The sequence below is a fragment of the Sparus aurata genome, chromosome 8 (assembly GCF_900880675.1).
Source record: "Sparus aurata chromosome 8, fSpaAur1.1, whole genome shotgun sequence".
Lineage (NCBI taxonomy): Eukaryota > Metazoa > Chordata > Actinopteri > Spariformes > Sparidae > Sparus > Sparus aurata.
Window position 1 is genome coordinate 8,561,858 of NC_044194.1, and position 23,533 is coordinate 8,585,390.

Genomic DNA, 23,533 nt, shown 5'->3' on the forward strand with positions numbered 1-23,533 from the left:
ATGAGCCTGCTTTGCCACTTTCCTTGTCAATCAACTTCAGCCTGTCTGCTGGACTGGTAGAGGGGGGCTGCAGTCATCAGTCATTAATGTCCAGACCACATCAAACCCACCAGCTTCCTCTCTGTAGCCATCAGAAAACTGTTAGTATAGCCTGATAATGCCAAAGCATTGAGCCATCTGGTTATGTAACAATCAGCATCTGCCATTATGTGAGAGCAAAGAGAACTGTCACTTCCCTTTTGACAACTGTGCTTCTAATGCCCCCCCCCCCCTCCCTCTGTTCCTAAAGTGTCATCCACCTCAGGTGTACCCTAAACAGCCCCATCTCCTGTTCTTGGAGATCAGTCAAGTATTGTAGACAGACAATTCAGTTCCCCTTCCTTGATGGTCCATATCTGGATCAGCACAGATGGTAGCATTTAGAAAAGACATGCTACTTTCAAAAGCCTTCTACTGATGCAGGGAGATGGCCCCACTGCTCCCTCAACAAGTAAAATAATGGATAGAGACACAAAGAAATAAAAGGAAGGCTAAAAAAATCAATACAAATCACAATTAGATTATATGAATCTCAATATCTAATTCTCACCCAGTAATATTACATTTCTCACGCTAGCTTCAATCTAGGGTGCATGTCTAGATAATTGATATCCATCATACTTTATTATCTTTATTCCAACTGACAAATGGATGTCTGCTCTCTTCCTAGGTCATCCCCACTGAAAGAACAATCAACTAATCAACCTTTCTTGCTCATATTTTACTTGTGTATTTTACTGTTGCTGTTTTTTTAATGGCTAACTTAACTTCTGGCCAAGGGACAACAGTTGAAAATTAGCCTTCTGGCTAACACTGGCACATTTACAGTGATGTTGATTAATGTGCACTGTCCCTGCAAAATAAATAATCTAATAAATAAATTAGACCTAGTATTCTAAAAACCACTTCAGAACATTATAGCAGACAGGTAACCAAACATATTCTTCCTTTTTGTTTGATGCTTCTCAGCCTTAACAATGAATAACCTTTATTCAAATAACAGAATAAAAATGTTTTAGGGTGACAGAAAGATAAAGTGTGTGTGTGTGTACTTTGTGTGTGTGTGTACTTTGTGTGTGTGTGTGTGTGTGTGTGCAATTGTGTATGCGTCTGCATGTGTGTGAATAAATGTGGCCCCGGGTGACTTCAGTTTGTGAGTGGCCATGACATTTGCTTTACCAGGTGTAGAGGAGCGTGAAGCAGACTCTGATGGGGCCTGTGAACAGTTATCACATTTACTCCAGGCCATGGGCTATGTGGCTGGTTTGTCAAAGCTGACTGTATGTAATGCTCTCCCTCCCTTTTGCCCACCTGCCTTTTCTGTCGTTCCTCTGCCACCCTCCCTTTTTCTTTCACGCTCCTTTTCTCTATACTTTTTTCTTGGCCCACTGACTGTCTCAGCCACATCCTCTCTGACCCTCTCTGCTTCATGCTACCTCAGCCAACTGTTTACCTTTATCTTCCTCCCTCCCTCAGCCCCAGCCTCCTTTTTTCCAGTGTGGAAGTCTTAGAGGGGAGCAGGTAGGGCTGGGTGAAGGCTGGCTGTGAATTTCAGGAGTGTTTGTGAATGTCCTCATGTACAGCTCTATGGCAGTGACTTTTAAAGCCTAGCAGATGTTTCAGATACCCGCATACATTGCACTAGATCCATGCACACACTGCTCTGTATAGTCATGAATTATTCACTTTGTTTTCACTGGGCTGGAGCGCAAGAGATGGTGGTGAGAGGGGATGGGGTGAAAGAGATCTGAGCTGAAGAGAAAAGAGGCAGTAGCTGTTAGCTGAGGCATGGGAGCCAGCCTTCTTATAATTCTAGTCCACTCTCTTATTGTTCCCAAGCAATTGGACTTAGACAGAATCTAGACTGCAGTGTTAACCTATAGGTACACTCATAGCTCCCAAATGTTTTTAAGTTAGCTCTGTTGCCAGCTAAGTCTCTAAACAGGAATGCGAAGTATTACATTATGCTATACACGTTATTAGAGGTGCAGGTGAATTTTGTCACTGTGCTATTATAGGGAAAGATGATAAATGATGATATATAATTAATATCCAGGCCAAGTTATGCCACTGTAATGTTTTTTTCCAAGCCAGATTCAAGGTCCAACTATTTCATTAAGTGGTGAACCATTGCCAAGTGGTGATCATTTATTCATTTTATGCTGTTTTCAGAATGGTGTTAAAAACACAGTACACCTTAAGTAGGGCTGCAATGTTTAATTCTTACCATCTTAAAGTCTATTGATTGTTTTACAATTTGGAGGTTCATCAGAGTAAATGGTTGAAAACAGTTATGATAATTTCCGAGAGCCTGATATGATTGAAATTAATCAATGATCAAAATAGTTTTGGTCCCAATAATCTTTTTAACTAACCAATCATTTTAGCTGCAATTATACATATACCAGAGTAATGCTTTGATGTGAGATATGGAAGTCATATCCTTCAAGATGCACTGGTAAAATTCAGTTGAAAAGAGGTTTAATCAACTTGAATAAAAAACAGTGAACTGCATTTTGCAGTTCCCTGCATCTTTCTTTTGCGATTTGTCCAACCAGATAACTTGTTCCTTGTATGTAGATCTCTTCAAGTGCTATTGCCCACACAGCTTATTCTTGTATGACGCAAGTAGGATGAAATCCCTCCCTGGCCCTGCCCCAGCTATCTAGGGGGATCATTATTGCTTATTGGCAAGGTATCGCTGGTCCCTTTGCCACATTCCCAGAACTTAATCCTTCTAATTGTTTGATCCGTTGTTAGTTATTGTGAATCTCATGTACATTCTCTTTATCAGTAATTTTAAAAGTGTTGCATTCTGATATTAATAAGTACTCGACTCAACAATTCTAAAAATCTTAATATGTGGCTTGAAATAAACAAAATGTGTTGGAAGATAATGCATTGTGTCAGCTTTAGAGTCTTTTGGCCAACGCTGTAAGGGCACAGGGTGCTTTATAAAAAGTGAATATTGAGCTACACTACAAGGCCTGGGGAACACTTATTAATTTTCCTTGCTCGAGAGACCTGGCAGGCCGAAGTCGCGTACAGGTAGAGTGATCTTCTAAATCCTCTAATGTATTAGGGCTGCCTGCCATGCTTTTTCTCCAGTGCTAATGGGATTACATATTGTAGAGTGTCCAGCAGTGGCAAAGCACTCTGTAGTGCATAGAAACATGTACACACAGTTTACCCTCTACCGGGTGATTACAACACAGCCTTCAATTTTCAATGAGAAGGAGATGTCTGATTTATAATGACTTAGGGTGCACTCACACTAGGCATCTGAGAAGTCCAGTTTGTTTGAATAGTGTGAATGCTCCATGCAGGGTACACTTTCTTTGCCCTGGCACAGTACAGTTGCTCATGCATGAAAACAAGCATGGGTACGCAACTAGGGGTGTATGTACAAGAGGTAATCATGCCCAGGCCCAGTTGGGGCTGGAGCAGTGTGAGTGCAGGCCAGCGGTGGGACTGGGTAAAACCGTGCTTCGGCCCGTTACTGAGCAACGGGGCCAATTGTGAGTGCACACTTGAGTCCACATTTTCTTTTAACCAGGCAAAAGGCATGATTTTGTGAGCCAAATTACTTTGCTCTGAGCTCAGGTAAACAGAAACACATGTCTCTAAATTATTCAAATTAATTTATTAAAAGTATCAACTCTGGGACTTTCCTGTCAGTTAAGTCTCACAAGGTCGATGAGTGTATAGGATAGCAGCAGGATTTGCTTTAAACTATTTTTTCTGACAAGCTCTCAGCAGGAATCTGAGGCTTTTCTGATATAATGAGGTGATATTTTGGCTAAAACTATTAGCAGGAAATCCAATGAGACACACTGAAACTTTACAGGAGGAAAAACCACTGGCAGAAACTCTACCCCCTCATGGCTCTCTTCCATCACATACTGCAATACTGTTTGTTAGCGCATAGCATGTATTCAGAACAGCTATCCCTTTGTTTGTATTTCTGGGTCTTGTTATCAGCAGTTTCCATGTCTTCTCTTGGACAACTTTACCAAACTTTTACCTTTTCTGTGAGTGTGTGTGTGAATGTATTAAGTAGCTGTAGAGCTTTCATCACTTGTATTTTCTCTGAAGTGCTTGCTTCAAATTCCAACCAATAAGAAAATGCTGTCTTGGGGCTGTCGGGTCAGCCTGAACAATGATGGCACTGTGAACACAATGGAGCATAGCAATGACTTAAGATCACAATTAATAATTTACAGACCTGTCACAAATGTTTCACGGCACACTTTCCTTGCATGAGAAGCTCACTTTGAAACTGGCAAAGCTGAAACCGTCAAGTATTTGTTCTACACACCACCTGGAGTTCATGTACTAATCTCTTCTGAATATCATCTCCACAATTAAAAATGACAGCATGAACTGAATAGGCCAGTACCTTAATGGTGTTGGCTGATTGATGTAAAAACAGCACATCTTTCTTTTTAAACATCACAGTCACAGACTTTGAAAATTGCTTTTGGATATCTATTTTACATCGCACTTGGATCGAAAGGGGGAAATGGAAATGTATCGCAGTACCAGTCTTCACAGGGCCCGCATGATGGAAGTGTAAATGAGAACAGTACCACATATGAGAATTAGTAGAACTCCCATGAAAACCTTCTTTTAATGACAGCCTGCTTTGTCAATGTGTCGCTATGCAACAGATAGATAAAGTGAAGCATGAAGGCCAAATCCTGCCCAACATTGATCTGAGCAAACAATCCCCCCTCCTGTGCTGTCCTGACGTCACCACAGTGTCAGTACACTACAGTAAGAGCAACAGCGTGTGGAAGCAGCTGTGTCACACTGTGAACATCGTAGCAACAGTGCAGGCAACATTTTTTGTGTGGTACTGGACATATGAAGCTGCTTTACATCTGGTGAATTCAACATACTAAAAATGGGTAACATCAAACTAAAGTGAAAATATTTTAATTTCAACAGTCACATTAATGAAGTAATAGTGCAAATTTTGTATAATGCTGTCCAACCATTCTGATTTTGGTCTTCTGTTTTTGTTTTATCCACTTTGTAAGGGTTCAGTGTCTGGGATTTAGTGGTATCTAAGGGTGAGATAGATTGCAGATTGCAGCCAACTGAACACCTCTTACTTCACCCTCCCCTACAGTGGAGCTAACAACAAGACAAACCCAAAAGAACCTCTATGAGCCAGTGATTTGTTTGTCCGTTCAGGGCTACTGTAGAAACATGGTGGTGCAACATGGCGGCCTCATGCTCCTTCTGGAGATAGAAAAGGCTCATTGTAAAGTAATGAAACTACTATGATTCTCACCTTCATGTGATTTATACACCAATCAAAACATAATCATGAGCATTATATTTCTACCAATATTGGATTTCTGCCCTCTAATGCCCCGAAATCCTCACACTGGACCTTTAAAGACTAAATGTGCCTAATTTTTGTCAGATTTCTTCAGGATAATCTCCTCTACAAATTACAGATTACAGTTTAATAATTTTTCACCATTCAGTGAATGTAATTCCTTAAATCTCGCTCCATCTCCACATCTCTTCTCAATTTTATTTCGAAGTTCCCCTGGTACTTATCTTCTCTTTTTGTTTTTACCCTTCTCTCTCTGTAATCTCCGATTACCCCCTCCTCTTTGCCCATTCCCTCTCTGCCACCCTCCTTCCCTGCCTCTCTCTCCCTCCCTCTTTTTCCCTCCCAGGCGAGTGATGCACGCTACAAGCAGTGTGTGAGCAACAGCCATCGGTGTGTGTGCGTGTGTGTGTGCTCTCGCGTGTGTGTCTGGAGAGAGAGAGAGACATAGACCGAGCCCCTAACACGGAGCATGCCTCTGCGTCCGGCAGCCGGCAAACATGAGCCACCCAGCCCTCCACGGCAGGACCAGCAGCAGCAGCAGCACACACACACACACTCACACACACCCACACACTCTTACACACACGCAGCAAACGGCAGCCAGGGGGCCAGCACTGACAGCGGCAGCTCCCGGGAAGAGGACAGCGGCGTTCCCTTTCCCGTCGGTGGTCTGGCTTTCCGTCCCGGTGCAGAGCGGAGCCACAGTGCAAGAGCACCCATGGAGGAGCCGACAGGCAACACCGTGGTGATCCGCATTGGAATCCCAGACCTACAACAGACGGTAGGAGCTCGTTCTTTAGCCACTGCTGGAGAGAGGATAAAAGAGAGGGAAGCTGCCTCTCCCCCTTTCTCGCTTACTGAATGCTTTCTCTTCCCTCTGCTTTATGGATTCTGCTTTATTTCTTTTAAACATTCTCTTCTCTCTCCCTCTCATTCCCTCTGTTTCTCTTTCTTTGCTATCCTGTCTTTATAACATTCCTCGATTTACGCTCTATTTCTTTCTGTATGCACAATTAGTGGCTGTATTTACTTGCTGTCTTCTGGGGGTTACTCTCCCCACCGCCTATTCCACTGATGTCTCGCTAATAAATCTACCTCTTCATTAACTGGGCTTCAGCTGACTTTGACAACTGGCCACTTAGGGTGAAAGCGGGAGAAGTGGGGGTGGGGGGTGGAGGCATCACGAACAAAGATGCCTATGAGCGGCATCATAAATCCACATGAACACACAAAGTAGGGAATCAAGATAGTTATACCTGAACTGTGAAACTTTACCTCAGCCTCTGTCTGTCCCTCGCTGTTGATGCTTTGTGTCCAGACAGGAAGAAGGATCCAGTCGTACATTCTTAGTAAAATCTTTACGCAGGAGATATACCCTGTGTCTGTGTAGGCTTGCAGCTGCTGGAAATGCAGAACCATTAGACTGTGACATTGATCCTTTCCTCCTTCTATTTTCCCATTTTCAGTATGCCTTTCCTTCTCTTCACAAAATCGCTTTGATTCAATGTGTGCCTTTGTCTGTATTTGTTTGCTGCAGAAGGTGATATGGAACAGGGCAAATTTTGTTCATTTTTCTAGCTCTGCTATTGTAATTTATTTGGATATCCTGCCGTGTTTGAGTAATCGTTAGGACAGCACAGCCATTCATATTGAATTGTTTCTTTCAGTTGTTTGAAAGCACTTACAAGTATTGTAGTCGTTACTGTAAAGTGAGGCCAAAATTTCCAGTCAGGGGTTAAAACAATCTTGAACAGAAAGTGATTGCCTGGAACTGCACATAAATGCAGAGAAGAAGAAACATTTTACCCTTCATTGGTTGTAGAATGAAATAAAGTGTTAGAAATTCAACATAATCTGTAACCCAATGCATAGTCTCTCTCTATCCTTGCTCTCTCTACCCCTGCCAGTAGCACACATAAAGATCACACTATTAGAGAGATACAATGCGACATTCTCTATATACAGAGCATCAGATTTCCACTCGTTCTACACATAGTCTACTAATGGTGCCAAAATAAAAGATTCAACTTTTCTAGACAGTCGCCGCATTTTCATCTTCAGGTGCTCAGTCGGCTTTCTGCAGGGGGCTTAGTTGGAGTCTCCTTTCGATACTTTCTCCAGACATTGATGGCAAGGGCAGGAGGCTGCCTTTGTGTTTGTTATTGTTGATTACCTCATTGTAGTTGGCTACTTGGCTGAAATGACCCATTGTATCTTAGTGAGGCTCCGGCACTGCATGCTAAGAATAAAGACAGGAAATAAAAGGAGAGCGGTTGAAAAGAAAGCATTCCCCTAAGGTGCTGCAGAAAGGCCGTCTGTGAACAAAAACGGTTTTCAGTCGAACTGAAACACACCAACATACACTCACACACACATTCAAGCATGCACATACATGTACACACACAAAGATGTACTGTGTGCTTGGACACAGGCACACCTGGAAATGCTTGTACATGCATGTGCACTCACACACAAACATGCACGCATGTCACAATGCGTCCAATATAAGGACAAACAGTCAAGAACACAGACAGTGCAATATAGTCTTCGATAGAAAGACAAACAAAGAGAAACTCTCGAAGTCTGACAAACAAATATGGAGGCAGATGACAGATGGCCAGAATCTGACAGTTTGAATCTTTCATGGAGCAGTCAAAAGTGACTTGTGTATACTCTGAGTGAGCAGGAGATTACACTAGAATAGTCATTCCAAGGTAGGATTACACACCTCCTGCTGTGTTTCAAGCCTGGATCAGGGGAATGAAGTGCCATCCAATGATAACACCCGGCAACACTTTCCCTTTTTCAGCAGCAAAGAATAGGAGGAGCGAGGGCTCATGTGGGAGGAGTGAAACCTCAAGTTTAAAATGGCTTAATCCTCACACTTTCTTTTTCGGTGCATGGCCTAATTTGCAAGCTAATTAGTATGGAGTGTTGGTATTGTGTGTTTTTATACAGAATTTCTATTCCTGACTGGGAACTGAGGAGCATCATATTTTCATTTTATCAATTTAAAGTAGAACTTAAAGGGGAAATCCAACAACTTTCTCCCTGTATCATTTTCAAGTGGAATTATTGATGGCACTTCTGTTGCAAAGACAACTGGATCAGCACCTGTTTTCATTAGAGTAACAACTACTAAGAACACAGGACAAAAAGTAAGATACGCATTGATTTAGTCTAAAAGGGAGATGTGAAAGCACATGGTGCCAGGCTGCCAGCCTGACTTGGTCACCAGTCAGCCATTACTGACAGGATTTCCTGCCTGGTGGTAGACAAAATTGTAGAGTAAAAGCAAAGTTTATAGTATACCTTACACTGATGGTGTCATTATTCCATAGATGAAACCCAGCCTGTGTTAAATGTCTTTTATTGTGCTGTGTGTGGTGTGTAGTGAAGTGAAGTAGAATTGACAAGTGCTGTTAAGTTGGATGTGGCATTTAGAAAGTTTTGCTGTTGGTCTTAAACTTTTTCTCAGCTCCACTTTATTAAGAGGGGTTCCAATGTGTAGCCATACCCAAAATGTAATGGTGATTTAACTTATTATTTACATTTTATTTTTTGCCATTCTATGCCATTTTTAGACTACACTTTTATGCAATATGATATCTGACCTCTGTTCGCAATGTACCACACTACATTGTCAAATTTAAGACATTAACAACTTCAGTGAAAGAGGAGCGGATTCAAGTTCTGTCGATGGGTCTCCTGCATCTGCAGTTGCCATTGTTGTAAGAGTGGCATAGCCCCTTTCAGGAATAGGGTGGTGCGTGAGGTGTGTGCGCGTAAGATGCGTAAGGTGTAAGTGGGCGAGCGAGAGTGAGGGAGCGTGCGTATGTGCGGACAATGAATGACTGGGAGAGGAAGGAGTAGCAGGAGTAGCGACAGCAAGTGCACAGTATAGTCTGCAGTTTGGCTGTGAAAAAGACGACAGCTCCTCAAGATACAGTAAAGCTCCCTGGTATTATTTCTTGACCAGTTTAACACGTGAAAGGGGTTCACCCCTAAACACAAACTTCGGCCCTGGAGGAAATCATCTCCCCTGTGCTTCCCGACCACGGTCTGGGAGCTGAACAGGAATGTTGTAACACCATGCTATCGTTTGGCTGGCTGTAGCTAATAGCTACTGGCTTAGCTAGTAGCTAAGTTAGAGGAGGTTGACTCGCAGCACTTCAACACGTGTGTGTTTTTTTCCACTTGGCAAGCTGACCGGACGTGACGTGGGGGTGTGGCAGCATCGACAATTCCATTTTTTAATTTGAAGTTCGAGATTGTAACTTAATTTCAGTCGATTTTGATTTAAAATCGAAATCGTGACACCCTTACTATGTCTTGACAGTAGGAGAAAGGAAAGTTGCATTTGCTCTGGATACCACCATTTTTTTGTCAGACTCTTGTGCAAATTATTCCCAAAGATAGTGATATTTGTTGCATCATTGCTATCATTTGTCATTCATCATATCCAGCTCCATCAAATCTCTATTTCAATGATTGGAGCAAAAAAGACAGCTTCCCAATACTGCTAATGGGTGCCATTCATCTCTCAACAGAGGAGAGGCAGACACTGACATAAATAGCCTGCCCCACTACACTTTACTCTTTACTTGCATTCATCCTTATTCTTCATTTGTTTCTCGTATTGCTTCTTTCAGTGCATTCCGTCTCCTTTTTCATTTACAGAAGGTGAACAAAAAATAAAAAACTCAATTTTCCCTCATTATATGTCCTCCTTAAGTCAGGGACCATAGATCTATGCTATATATTTTGAGGGTCTGCACAGTATGTTTACTGTTTGGGGAACCATTTGTTTGTCACTTGTGAAAGTCCAAGATCTCAGCTCTATTATTCTCAGCCATCCTTTGGGATGTGTCTTATAGAGAGAAACAGAAATGGATGGCTAGGATGGATGGCAGCCCTTACTAGGTGCCAATTTTGCTGTGCACATCACTCACATACTTGGTTGTGCCATGTTGTTCCTGCATTCATCTTATACCTTTATGCAATGTGCAGAACTTTCTCAGCAGCATGTTTGCACTGTCTGCAACTATGTTCTTGTGTAGTGTGGTTAAACATTGGTCCTGTTGACCTGGCGTTGAATCTCTACTCTTCTGCAGCTATGACTTATGTCCCTATGCTATCCTTTTGTTTGACCTTTTTTAGCCATCGATGGGATTTTTGGTTATGTGCAACCATCTCTATCCACTCCCATCTTCCCGTTTAGGAGATTGGCTTGCAAACGTTCTCCCTATCTGCTGCTGCTGTGAGGTATTCTCTGAGTAGTTTATTTTCAGAAGCCTTTCTACTGATGTACTTGTGGATGCTTCATGTTTCATTCAGGACAACGGCCTTGATGCTTACTAAGACCTTCTCCCTCTCTAGAACACCGATTCTGGATGCTGAATTCTGGATGCTGAAATTTGGACATAATTTACTTATTTTATTGCAAAAAACCAAAACCAAAAACAAAGCTCAACAACAATAGCGAGTGAGCTGCCATAACTTGAGGTTTAAGGGGTCCTTTTCTTTCAACACACAAGTAGACCTTCACAAATTTGTAGAGAGGGTGTGTCGAGTAGGCCGTAAAACTACAGATATAAATTTTAGTTTAATTGACTACTGTTTTTGATGTATTCTAGGAAGGCATTTCTGTTTGAATAACTAGTCGTTTCCTTCTCCTGTTTCTTAGATTTAATACCAACAGCTTCAGGTGCTCTTTTGGATAACTTAGCAACTGAATATGTGAAGACATGTAGGGCTTGTTTGATGCTTGGACCTTGTTGTTGCCACTGAGCTGAGCGATGAGTACCTTTGCCTACTGGGATTGCCTTCCGGAATCTCAGGTACTTGTAATCATCCTGTTTCCAGTTCGTGCTATGTAGCCTTCTGATAGTTTGATCTCTTTAGTCCCAATTATCCATTCTTACTTTACTACAATCCGCTCGCACCTTCAGTCGTTCCAGGTGAAGTGAGTTTTGCCTTAGCTATTCCGAGTAGGAGCATGCTGATGGGAACTGGTTTATTTGTGTTGCTGGTAGGGCTAACCCTGTTTAATCGATAGATTGATTGGTTGGGTTTTATGCATGTGCTCAACTAAGATTTCAGTGGCAGAAAAAGTTACTATTTTCAGTAACTGTGTTTAATACTGCACTCTTAGACTGAATTCCTAATGTAAAAGATTGTCACTGTCGGATTTTTGAGTTGAGACCAATATTTTTAAAAATGAGCATGCCGTATAAGACCAGAAACCTTTACAATGTGTGCTTGGGATTATTCTCTAACACAGTACAGTATGAAGGTGTATGTCATACTAGCAATATGTTTTCTGGAAATTCTATTAAGAAAATAACCATAGAATATAAACGTCTTGATAATTTAGTGCATAGAATACTGAAAATTCATGCTACTTTATCATGTATTTAAAAAAAAAAAGTTTTGTAAAGATTGCAGTAAAGTAGCCCTGGTCTATAAAGGCTTAAAACAACCATAGATATTGTCAGAAACAGTAAAGCAAAATCTCTTTAGGTTGATAAATCTCTAAAATGCACTGGTATACTGAATATCACCATATCACCCAATCTCTGTCAGACCACTTGGGCTCGTTGTAATCTGATGACAGAGCAAAAACATGACAGAAACGACAATTCATAGCATTTATCGTATAACATGATTTGGATGGACAGTAATCCAAACTGTCAGTGCGTTTACATGACACTCAAGAAAACCGAATTACTGGGTTAGTCTGACTATGATGGGATTTCTAAGATGCATGTATACACCTTTGTCTGACTAAAATCGAACCGGATCGGATTTCTCATAGTCGAATTAAAGCACCCAGATTATTCGATTGATAGTCACATTACTCCTGCATGTATACATTCCAGCGGATCAGATCGGATTTTGCGTTCTGCGCAGGCGCAAGATTTTTCGCCGGGGCCGTGAGCCGGATGTAGACGTATGGCGGCGGCGGCGTCTTTCCTACGAAATCACCGCAAGAAAGAGCGCCATTGTGCCCCTAGTTTGTGTAATTATCATGTACACCATATACGAAGTGTACAAAGATGTAGCTTCGTCTCGCTCTTCGTACGCCATCTTTCTTGAATGCCGAGGCAGCTGGTGACGTAAAGAGGTCAGCCGGAGGTGGCCCTGTTACCACTAGTTGAAATTGGTACAGCGCCACCTAGCATACCGGGGTATGACATGCCCCGGCCAATAATCCGATTTTCTCACCGGCATGTATACTCGGATAATTGCAGTTGTCTGATTGAGTAGCATAGTCGAGCTATGGCTGTAATCTGTCTAAGCTGTGCATGTAAACGCACTGTGTGCTAGATGGTCGAAATAGATCTCCTAGGTGCCCCACAGTAGACACTAGGCACCATCCAGTGCTGTTAGTTAGCGTCTACTCAGTCCTGTGTGATATCTAATTCTCACCAATTCCTCATGTGCTTGTTGTTGGATATCTGCTGCTGTGCTGTTGACTGGTTCCTGCTCTGGGAGAATGCAGTGCTTTTAGATCTGTTACCCACTGAGCATCGATGGGATGTGATGATTGGTTCTCCCATATCTTCTTCAAGCAGTCTTCACTTTCAGCGCTTGGTGGGTCTACTCTTGCCATAATTCTGCATTGCAGCAGATACATCACTGAAGATCAGAGCATTTATCATTTTCGCCTGTGCATCTCTGGTGTTTTTCTTAGTCTTGCTGCCAATACTGTGAACCTTTGTTTAACAGTCTCCAGGGCCTCAGTTATGGACATCCCACTGTAGTTCTTTAGTAGGACCTGTTCTTGATTACTACACCTGTGGTTTTCTAAGGATGAAACTGGTTATATCTTACTTTCCTGATCTTGTGGCTAAAAATTCCTTGTATGTGCTAGTGATGATTGTGACATCTCTGAGGTACTCATCAGTTCTGGTAAAATGTTCAATGGTGGTAGATGGAAACAAGCATTAATTTGCATTTTCTCAATTTTGGGTTGAAATATTAGATTTTACCTGGCTACAGTAGCATTCTCTTTTTTTTTTTTTAAGTTTTATTTTTGGCCTTTGTATGGCTTTATTGATAGTACAGCTGAAGAGTGTGACAGGAAACAGGGAGAGAGAGAGGAGAGTGGACCCAGGCCAGGAGTTGAACCCGGGTCCACTACAGAGCCTCAGCACATGGGACATCTACCAACTGAGCTAAACGGCGCCCCGTACAGAAGCATTCTCTAACCATTCTGAGTTTATAGCCATCTCATAATTTCACGTGTTATTATGACAATATGATTCATTTCATTATTTCCTTTTTTGGTCTTTATTTTCTATGCTTCCTCTCTCCCTTTTACTGCCCTGTCCCCTGTCTTTCATCCACACTTCATGTCACTTTCTTTCCACATCTGACTTGAGTCTTAGATGCAGCAGTGGTTTAATGGTGGTTTAAATATGTACAAGCTCACACACACACACGCGCGCACAGACACACACACGCACATAGATGCACGCACACACACACACACACACACACACACACACACACACACACACACACACACACACAAAAGCACACACACAGATGCAGTGTTGTATCAGTGATTGGTGGGCATCAGGAAAGCCTCCCTTGTCCCCATGTTGCTATTTTTAGCTTCATTCACGTTGGCAGCAGACGTGGCTAGCATATTCCTACGTCCATTTGCCCACAACACTCAGGACGATAGAGAGGGAGAGAGAGAGAGCTGGAGAACGATTTGACCTAGTGTAACACACCTCCCTTGGTCCCTCACCATCTGTCCATCAGGTCTTATCCAAAGAGAGATAAAGCAGAAATGGAGAAAAGGGTAGAAATAAGAGTAGTGTCATTTTCTGGCAATTCTGAGAGCACAGTGGGCAAAGCAGGAGTGTGTTTTGAGATCAGCAATGCCAAACCACTGTTCTTACAGAGAGCGCAAATGTTCCAGCACCAGTATGAGCCAATAAAGATCAGTTTGATTTGTACTAGTGAATCTGTCCAACATTTCTCATCACAATACCTAAATCACAAATGCTGTACAAGCCTTTTCTGTCTGTAGTGCAGATACTCACAGTCTAACATTAGGGAAAAAGGTAATTGTGATGTAACAAGAGAATAAATGTTTTTTTGGGGGACAGTGCATTTGGTTCCTAATAAATTAAATCATAAAACAATTAATGTTCACTGGAGGATAGCCAATTCTCAGCCTTTTAATTGGTTTATTGATCAGCTCTCCGTTTGGTTAAACTCTATTATACAGCTTCTGTTTTTTTATCTTTCCCTTTCACTGCTCTCTTCCTCTCTGTTGTTTTTGTCACTTTGTTTTCCACCATCTCTTTCTCCCCGAGTCTAGCCTGAGAGAAGCCTGGGAATAGATGGAGACATTAATATTAGCCCAATCAAACTGAGCTTTTGTTACAGGTCTGGGATGGATATTCTTTGTGTTTGTGCAGCAGGAACACCTCTCACTATTGTAATATTATCTTTATAACCAGGGAGGAGTCGACAGTAGATTTTAATATGTGATTTTTTTTTTTTTTTTCCCATTGGACGTCTGGTGTGACCTCCACCAAGAGATGAGATAACCTAATTGAGTAATATTTTATGAGACTTGAGCTACCTGACTGTACCGTTACACAGGAACGGTGCAGGTACAGTGAGAGGCTCTCTCAAAGAGCCTTTGAACACAGTCGATATAGCAATACTATACTCCTCACCTTGCTGCCAATGGGAAAAGGAGACCCCATTGCAATTTACACACTTCCAATAAGCTGCACTACAATAGTGCTCTCCTTCATTCCCCTTAACAGCAGGGGAGATCAGGCTCTGTTATTATAACCGTAGTGAAATTAGTCTCTCTTTGCAGTAGCTCAAAGGTAAGCCACAAAGGTAGAATGTCTTTTGCTGTCTTATTGTGGCCCTTCTTTATAGTCAAATACGAAAATAATCACAGCTTAATTGCTTTTGGTTGAAGATACAACCCTACAGCAAGCTTTGCGAAGACCATAATTACACATGTTAGTCATCATTTGGTTTTAAATTATGTGGAGCCACAGTCATAATATCAAACATGCTTATGTCAGACTCAGAGGAATGTTATCCTCTCAGGATGGGTTGTTGTTTTAGCACACTGCTACAATTTTCTACAAATGATGTACTTACCGTTTTCATGCCCACTGGAGCTGCCGGCTCCTCCATCTTAAGTTGATTTGGTCACATGGATGCACATTGTGCAATCAGAGGTTGTAATTAGTCACGCGTTAACGAGAAGCTTGATAAGCCATATCAGGATTTTTAGAGAAAATGTAAAAGATACATTTCACTTATTTTACCTATATTTTAGTTTAAGTTCAACATTGTTATTTCTAAATGTATTAGTTCCAAGAAATCATAATATGTAGTTGGAGCCATGTTTTATACACTTCATAAATTGCGGAAATGTTGACTCTTTACATGAGTGAGATAAAACAAACTTTATTTCTCTGCAAATCTGTTTGTGTGTGTACGTGTGTGGAATCATGTGTCTCTATGCTGGTGTGTCTGTGTCTTTATGAGGGTTCATATCTCCCGGTTGACTGACGTTAACCGTAGATCTTGTTGGCATATTCAGTCTCGCCTGTCAACAGTAATGGAGAGGAAGACTTTTATCGATATTTGTTGTGTGTGCCACTGTGTGTCTGTGACTGTTTATGTGTGTGTAAACACACACATTGTCTGAGTGAGGCAAATGGGAAGTAGAGAGGTTCACTTCTGACAAACGTTTAACACATTTAATTGTGAAGCTGTGTGTATGTTTGTGTGCCACTATGCACACACATTAAAACAGTACATTTATAGTATGCACTCGCATGTGTCAAATATTTTATATTGTAGCTTCTGTAGCCTTTTTTTCTACCTGGAGTCCGTATTAAAGTAAATCTTGAGGTGCAGCGGACAAGTTGCTTTACACTTGCTTTCTCACCTCTAATTCTAGTTGACTTCTGTCTGGTGGTTTTCTGATATCATGTTGTTTACAGTCATCATATCTTTCTGAATGGTTTTGTGTGTGTGTGTGTGTGTGTGTGTGTGCACTCACACATATGCATGCAGAGTTGCGTGTACACTTTTTCAGTAATTATGGGCGAAATTGAAAAGTCAAGTGGCTCCTGTGGCCGGTGTGAGTTTCAGCTGAGCAATCACACCGGTGTGCGATATCTGTGCATGTGTCATGTCGCACAATTGAACAATTTACTGTAACTCAACAATATTAATGCGTGGTTGGCTGATATGTTTACTAAACTGCACTCATAGTTAACAGCTTAACCCCCCACTTTACAATCTGTTGCCAGTTTACTAGGTACACAGCTGCTAAACCTAATGTGAAAGTGCCCTGTACTGATAGCTGTGGCTTAAGACTAGGGGTGGGAAACATAATCGATTCTTAGATTAATCGCGATTCGGACGTGGATGATTCTGAATCGATTCACGAATGTCAAAAATCCAATTTTTACATGTTAATTTACAACGTAACGTTGGCGGAACTCAGAAGTGCGGAAGTGCAGCGCCCGGACAGTTGACGGCGTGCACACAACAAAAAACATGGGATGTGTCGTGAATGTCTGTACTCACAAACAACTCGTCTGAGGCATTTGTTTACGCCGAGCGGCTCAAGAGCAGCGTGGAGACCGCTGTTGGCTGTTAGCTATTGGCTGATAGCTGTTAGCTGTGGCGTTGAGTGCGCAGCGTCGAGGTTAACTTGCAACACCTGTAACTTACTATCAGGTATTTCTGTCATTCCGCTGTGCGTTCAAATGGTTACTTAAAGCCATCGTTCCCAGCCGCATACATCGTTATTAAGCTGAATCCAAGTTGATGTGAAAACTGTACACTGTCAAACAGCCCGCACAGTATGTTGAAATCCAGCCCGAACTCAGCGTGAGGTCAGTCAGCTGTGGCAAAGTGTGAGACGTCCAGATCAACCTGTGATACAAACACCTGTATCGACCGTCGACCAGCTGCAGCTGTATTAATGTACGACATGTATGCTGCTACAGGAACACTTTTCTTTTCCTTTTGGTTCTTTGCAAAGCTGGATGTTTGCTAGCAAATGTAACCTTCCAGATGACTTGCCACATTTCTTTTATTTGTTTTATTAATTAAATATATTGGAAGTAAATTAAGTATGGATCATTACAAATACTTTGCTTTGAAAGTACCAAGTAGTCACACAGTGAGAAAAAAGTAGGAAGTGATTAGCAAACTCAGATTTAATTTATATATTTTTCTTTAAATCGTGCATGGAATTGTACATAAAAACAAGCTGCATCGAGATGCATCGAGAATCGATTTAGAATCGAATCGTTGACCTCTGAATCGGAATCGAATCGAATCGAAATGTGAGGTGCCAAGAGATTCCCACCCCTACTTAAGACATTATCTTTCTGTGGAGTCCATGTGATATCTTGGGGGAATTTCTTTAGATTTGGCACAAGTGTAACTCTAGTCAGAATTCTTTTCAAAACCCTTTTTTCCCTAACATCGATTCTAAAGCCTAAACTTGTTTATCATCCAATACTGAGTAGTGATCTAATACCAGTGTGTTTAACTGGTGTATCCTTCTAACCTCTATGGATATGAAGCGATTGCTATGATTGTTGTATGGCCTGTTTAATGGCATACAGGTGTACTGAAAGCTACTGAGACGTAACAGGGTCCCCTTTCAGGGCTTAGCAAGTGTATGATGTCAGATTGGTGTATAGCCTGCTATTCTTGCTGATACATTTGCTGAGCCATTCTATGGAGGTGGATTTCTATTGGAAGTACATTGCAAACAAAAGACAGCATCTGATGAATGTATAACCAGAATGCTAAAGCCGGACATCACCACAGTGATGCACCAGGCATGTGGAAAGGCACATTGACAGTGACAAGTAAAAACAAAAGAAGCTTACATTCAACGAAAAGCACACAGGGGATATTGGCAGGTGATGTGTCAGTATCTTGACATGGGTTCAGACATGTCTTCAAAGGAATGTAGAACCTTTATGGATCCTGTCACTCCAGAGCTTTACCAGATGACTCTGAGCTTTGACAGCAGTAGACAGATGATACCATTTGAGCTTTTTCTGCTTCATGACAATGGCAGTCTTCAGTTTAAGAAGGTAAAATTTTCATCAATCAAAGACTTACATTTTGAATGTCAGTCTAAATTTGTTTTTACATACACGTTTGATGGTCCACTACATCAAGTGCCATTCCAAACCAATTAGCAGAGAAGTGGGTTATAAAACCCTTCAATATTGAATCTACACTCATACTGACTTACTGACCACATGCATTGCTGTATTGTGTTAATAAAGGAACTTACTTACTTATAATTGTAAGTTCAGTGCCCTAGACCAGTGGTTCCCAACCTTTTTTCCTTGAAGCCCCCCTTGCCTGTGTCCAAGACAAGCCAGGCCCCCCCAACCCGCATACACTAAAAGAATAAAGTGGTTAATTACAAACTTTTATTTGCAAAAATAAACAACAGCTATATTCTCCTAGTTTTACAATGTATATAGATACATTTCTTCCTTTTTGTGTCATCAGGTGTATCACACACAAACACACACACACACACACACACACACACACACACACACACACACACACACACCTACACACACACACACACACACACACGACCAGAATAGGCCTACCAGAGAGCAGAATAGGCCTACCTCATAGGGGTGTTGGTAATAAATAGCTTAATGAATTTAAATGTGGACCAAGAAAAATGTTTCAATTTGGATTATAGAAAGTTTTGATTGGGTGTGTTACTGGGATTTTATGCAGTCTAGGGTATAATTGGCCGTTTTGACTATTTTTGATTTTACCTATTTTAAACGATTTCCCTTGCCTTGTTTGGTGTCATTATTTTCAGCAGAACTTCACATGTGTGACTGTACAGTTATTTTTTCATTTTGACACACATCTCTCAACTCTGTCACCGTCACTGTCGGTCCCTCCACAACTTCCTCCTGTCCCCCAGCAACCAAATCACGTGTCTTGCCATGTAATTTTGTGATTGGCTGGTGTGGTGCCTTTTTCCACCAATAGGAACGTATTTTTTCGCTCGCAAACTTTTCCTGCTTGCCGACACTTTCATGAGAGAAGTCCGTGTTGACCGTCTCTTCCTGCACCAAACGCGCAGCAAACGTGACGGTAATGTTAACGAAAATGCGTGCCGAACATTAAGTCCGGTTTTACTTGGCCTATCAACACAATTTAAAAACTGGTACACAGCTTGAAGGCTGCTCCAACACATAAGTCGGACCGAGACTCACTGAGGCTCCGTCTTGCTGCTACGTCATCTTAAATAGGTCACGTGATTTTGACGTACCGGTGCGTCAATCGACCTCAGAGGGTTGCACAAATATAACTTTAACCTCAAAACCTCAGAACAGACAAAGTTGTGCGCCCTCCCTGCGGGCCCCCAGGTTGGGAACCACTGCCCTAGACAATTAGTACTGTCATACAGACATTAACAACTTAAAAGGTATAACACATTATGGATCAAATATAACCTTCTGTAGTGTAGAAAATGGATAGCCATGTTCATTTGATTGTAAAGTTTACTTAGAGGGACTGTGACTGCCAAATTCAAACAGCTTATACACATCAGAGTGAACAATGAGGAGAGGGTACAGCAGTTCCTGTTTCCTCCAGAGAGTGATAAATCCTAAAGAAAAAATCTGAATGCATCATTTTTTAAAAACAGTTATTGGGTAGCCTATATATGTACAGTTTGTTTGCAAACTATCTAATCTGTTGTAATTTAGCACCTTTTTTTTGCTGGTGAAGTTTTACAATTATTAATTCACTTAGCTTGTAACATGGACATCTGATTTTGAAAATGTGGTCAATGAAATGAACTGTGGCATTGCTACACATATGGGCAGATATTTTGAGAAGCGTGACATCATAGTGGTAGAAGAAATGTATGTGCGCAAAACACTTTAACCAACAAGCCCCACCGGCCAGTTTGAACATTTCAGCAAGTTACCTTGGCAACCAGCTAGGGTGCACTGCTCCTTGGCACACCCTGAGAGTAACTGGCTGATGATATGCAAATTTAAGGAAACAGAAACTAAAGTGAAATAAAACAAGTGAAAAGAGAGAGGCAGGATATACCTGTTCTGTGAAAAAAAAACCCAAAAAACCAAACAATTCCTTTCTCAAAATCTGTTTAAATGCATACTGTAAGTTGAAAGTGTGTTTACTGAATGCAAACATAGTTGCTGCACCTGTCTGATGTAGTTGTTAAGATGCAGGATAGTCCTCTGTGTCGTGCTGCTGTGGTCCGACACGAGGGGATGCAGAGAAATACAGTATACATTTAGAATGCAGTCTGTGTAAAAGGGGACTGAGGTAGACAGAGAATCTGGCATAAAGAAATTGGCAGAGAAGAATATCTTTGTAGGCAGTACCTGTTTGTTGGAGTGCGTGTTGTGCATATACCAAAATGCTGCATTTTTGTTAAGTCACGACATTCTGCCATTCTTGATATATTTTCATTTTTACCTCAAAACCTTCGTTTACAATGTCCATTCAGGCTGTAGGGCTGGGCGATATGGAAAAAAATGTTATCACGATATGTTTTTCCATATTGATCGATCTCGATTCTTATCACGATATGTAGTTTTTGCAGATGCTGCCAGTGTGAGAGACATCCTGAAGCTTGAAGAAACAAAAGATTCACTGAAACTTTATAATAAAGTTTAATAACATAAAAAATGTAATAATATGCCTTCCAATAATGAGCACAAAATGTTTTTGACAAAGGATTCAGATTACACTCCCCCATTGTATGAATCTTTCCATTGGTCAAGAGAGCAGCAGGGCCCACAACTGGCAAAAGAAAATTCAGAGCAGCGCTCTTTCGCTCATACAGAGTTTTATATGCTTTCAAATAAGTGCAAACTAGTAAGTGACTGGTCACTTTTCACTATATTTTACATTTATTTTACAAAGATTGTGCACATCATTTGTAATTGCAAACATGAGTCATCTCCCTTTACACAATAATACAAGCTTTTACTTATTGAAACATTCTATATAAACTAACAGCTTTGACAACTATCACATCAAATTGCTTTGGCTGGACAGTGAACATCTCAAGTACAAAAAGAGTAAACATGGCCCTGGCACAAATGCTACCTGAAAGATTAAGGTAGATCTCTAGAAATGTTTTATAAGTAGAATGAAATCTGAGCCAAAATTGCACAATATGTAAACATAGTAAACCAGTCACAGTTATTCTACATCTTGAGCACTAGTTCGTACCTGGGGTCTAACACTTTGATCAGTTTCCTGAAGCCGTCTTTTTCCACTGTGCTCAGGGGCATCATATCTTTAGCGAGGCAATAAGTAATAGCGTTCGTTATATTTTTGCTCCGCTTTCATTGTTTTTCATACGGGGCAATGGCTGTAAAGCATGACTGGATGGATTGTTGTTTAACAGAGCCGCTCTTGCTAGCGATGCTAACGGGAGACGTAGTGGTCTTGCTTGGCTGTGTGTGTGGTGTCATGCCAGCTTGAGCCCGCAGAGTCCCACTCTCAATGTAATTTCTGGGGTGGTGCCTTCTCAGGTGATGGAAAAGATTTGTTGTGTTCCCCGTCCTGGCTGGTACCAACCGCCGGCATATTTTGCAGACCGTCTTCGCCTGCTCCTGCTCGCTTTTGCCGTATCCAAACCACGTCCACACAATTGACGTCGTGTTACCTTTTTTTTCAACAATGTCTTCGGTCTCGGGTGATGTAGTGATGTCGCTTTCACGTTCGGCATTATTTTCGCTGTCCTCGACTTCAGTTTCGCTCATTTTTTCTCCTTTTTTCAACTTCTTTCCCTCTCTCCCTCTCTCTCAGTCTCCCTCTGGTTGCAACTGTAGCCACGCTGCTCGCTGGGAAGTGGGCGCGTCCTACCGGCATACGGCAGCCGGCAGACTCTGATACTGTTGTTCTTGTGCTTACTTTTTCATGTGATATCGAATAATTTGTCCCAAGCATATCATCGAAATCGATCAAAATTTTATCGCGATCCCTGAATCGAGATCGAATTATCGCCCAGCCCTAATTCGGGGTCAAAGCACGTTCTCACCAGTGCTGCTGCAAGAAATGAACTCTGTTAGTTACCTCCCTAGTAGTGATTCTGTGTGTAACAAGTTAACAGACAGATGATGGCCCCATAGCAATCTGCCAGATCTACCACTTGAGAGGGGTTCAGAGAGGAGAGTTCGAGAAACTTTTGTGGTCATCCAGAGCCAGTGAGAGGAGAGAGTTTGTTGTAAAACAAGGCCAAATACTGAACGTGAAGTGGCCACTGACCAGCCATTACAGCCTGCAAGCTCTTTACACATTCAGGTCCAGGGTTCTCTGCAGATGAAAGATAAGGTTCCTCTGAGTCTCAGCATCTAAAGCTGTTCAATTTGAAGCTGTTAGAACTACGCATCTATAATCTCTCCCCCTCTGCCTGGCTCACACATGAACTAATACACTCCCTCTGTTTCGTTCCTGGTTCACCGCAGTCTGTGTGTCCTGTAATCTGTACCATGATAACATGAGATTATTTTATTGGAGACACTTAAAGTCAGCTTGAGGAAATCACTACACATTTGTGTCTATAACTCGGTCTGACATAACAAATATCCTCCTGGCTTTGACTGGTATGATGCCATGACTCATAAGAAGTACTCATGTTAAACTGTTTAGACTTGAAAGTAACCTTCTGTGTAATTATATGCAACATTTGCCTGCAGACAAAGAACACAGACAGTAACAAATCCTAACATTCTGATCTGCACGTTAGGCATGATATTTGTTACCCAAATCTTTAATGATTTACCGTCTCTGCTGTCAGCAGACCTTATGGGCACCCTTGTGGGAATTACAGCAGTTTTTGCTGTCTTTGTAGATGATAATTTCTATGTTGGTCATTGTGCAATATCCTGTAAGATAAATATGCATTAAAACCCCTTTCAGTCATTGAGATTCATGTTGTACTGCTGCTGTAGCACTCAGCAGATTGCCCATACACCTTTGCTTTCTGATCTACTTTCCTTGACAACATGCCAATTCAACACAAATTAAACTCAACTATTTGTAGCAAATGGACAGCATGAATCACGCACCATTTTC

At 41.5% G+C, this 23,533-nt stretch overlaps 1 protein-coding gene across 12 annotated transcripts in view; it reads left to right on the top strand.

The window, feature by feature from the left end:
* The window catches only part of shank3a (SH3 and multiple ankyrin repeat domains 3a), a 181,015-nt gene that overhangs the window by 21,605 nt on the left and 135,877 nt on the right, over positions 1-23,533 (top strand). For all 12 annotated transcript variants that reach the window (XR_003984993.1, XR_003984991.1, XR_003984992.1 and 9 more), the window contains exon 2: positions 5,736-6,170. Coding sequence is in view for 9 of the 12 variants with exons in the window: in XM_030426982.1 (XP_030282842.1) it covers positions 5,859-6,170 (312 nt within the window). In the remaining 3 variants the exon portion in view is untranslated. The remainder of the gene's footprint in view (positions 1-5,735; positions 6,171-23,533) is intronic.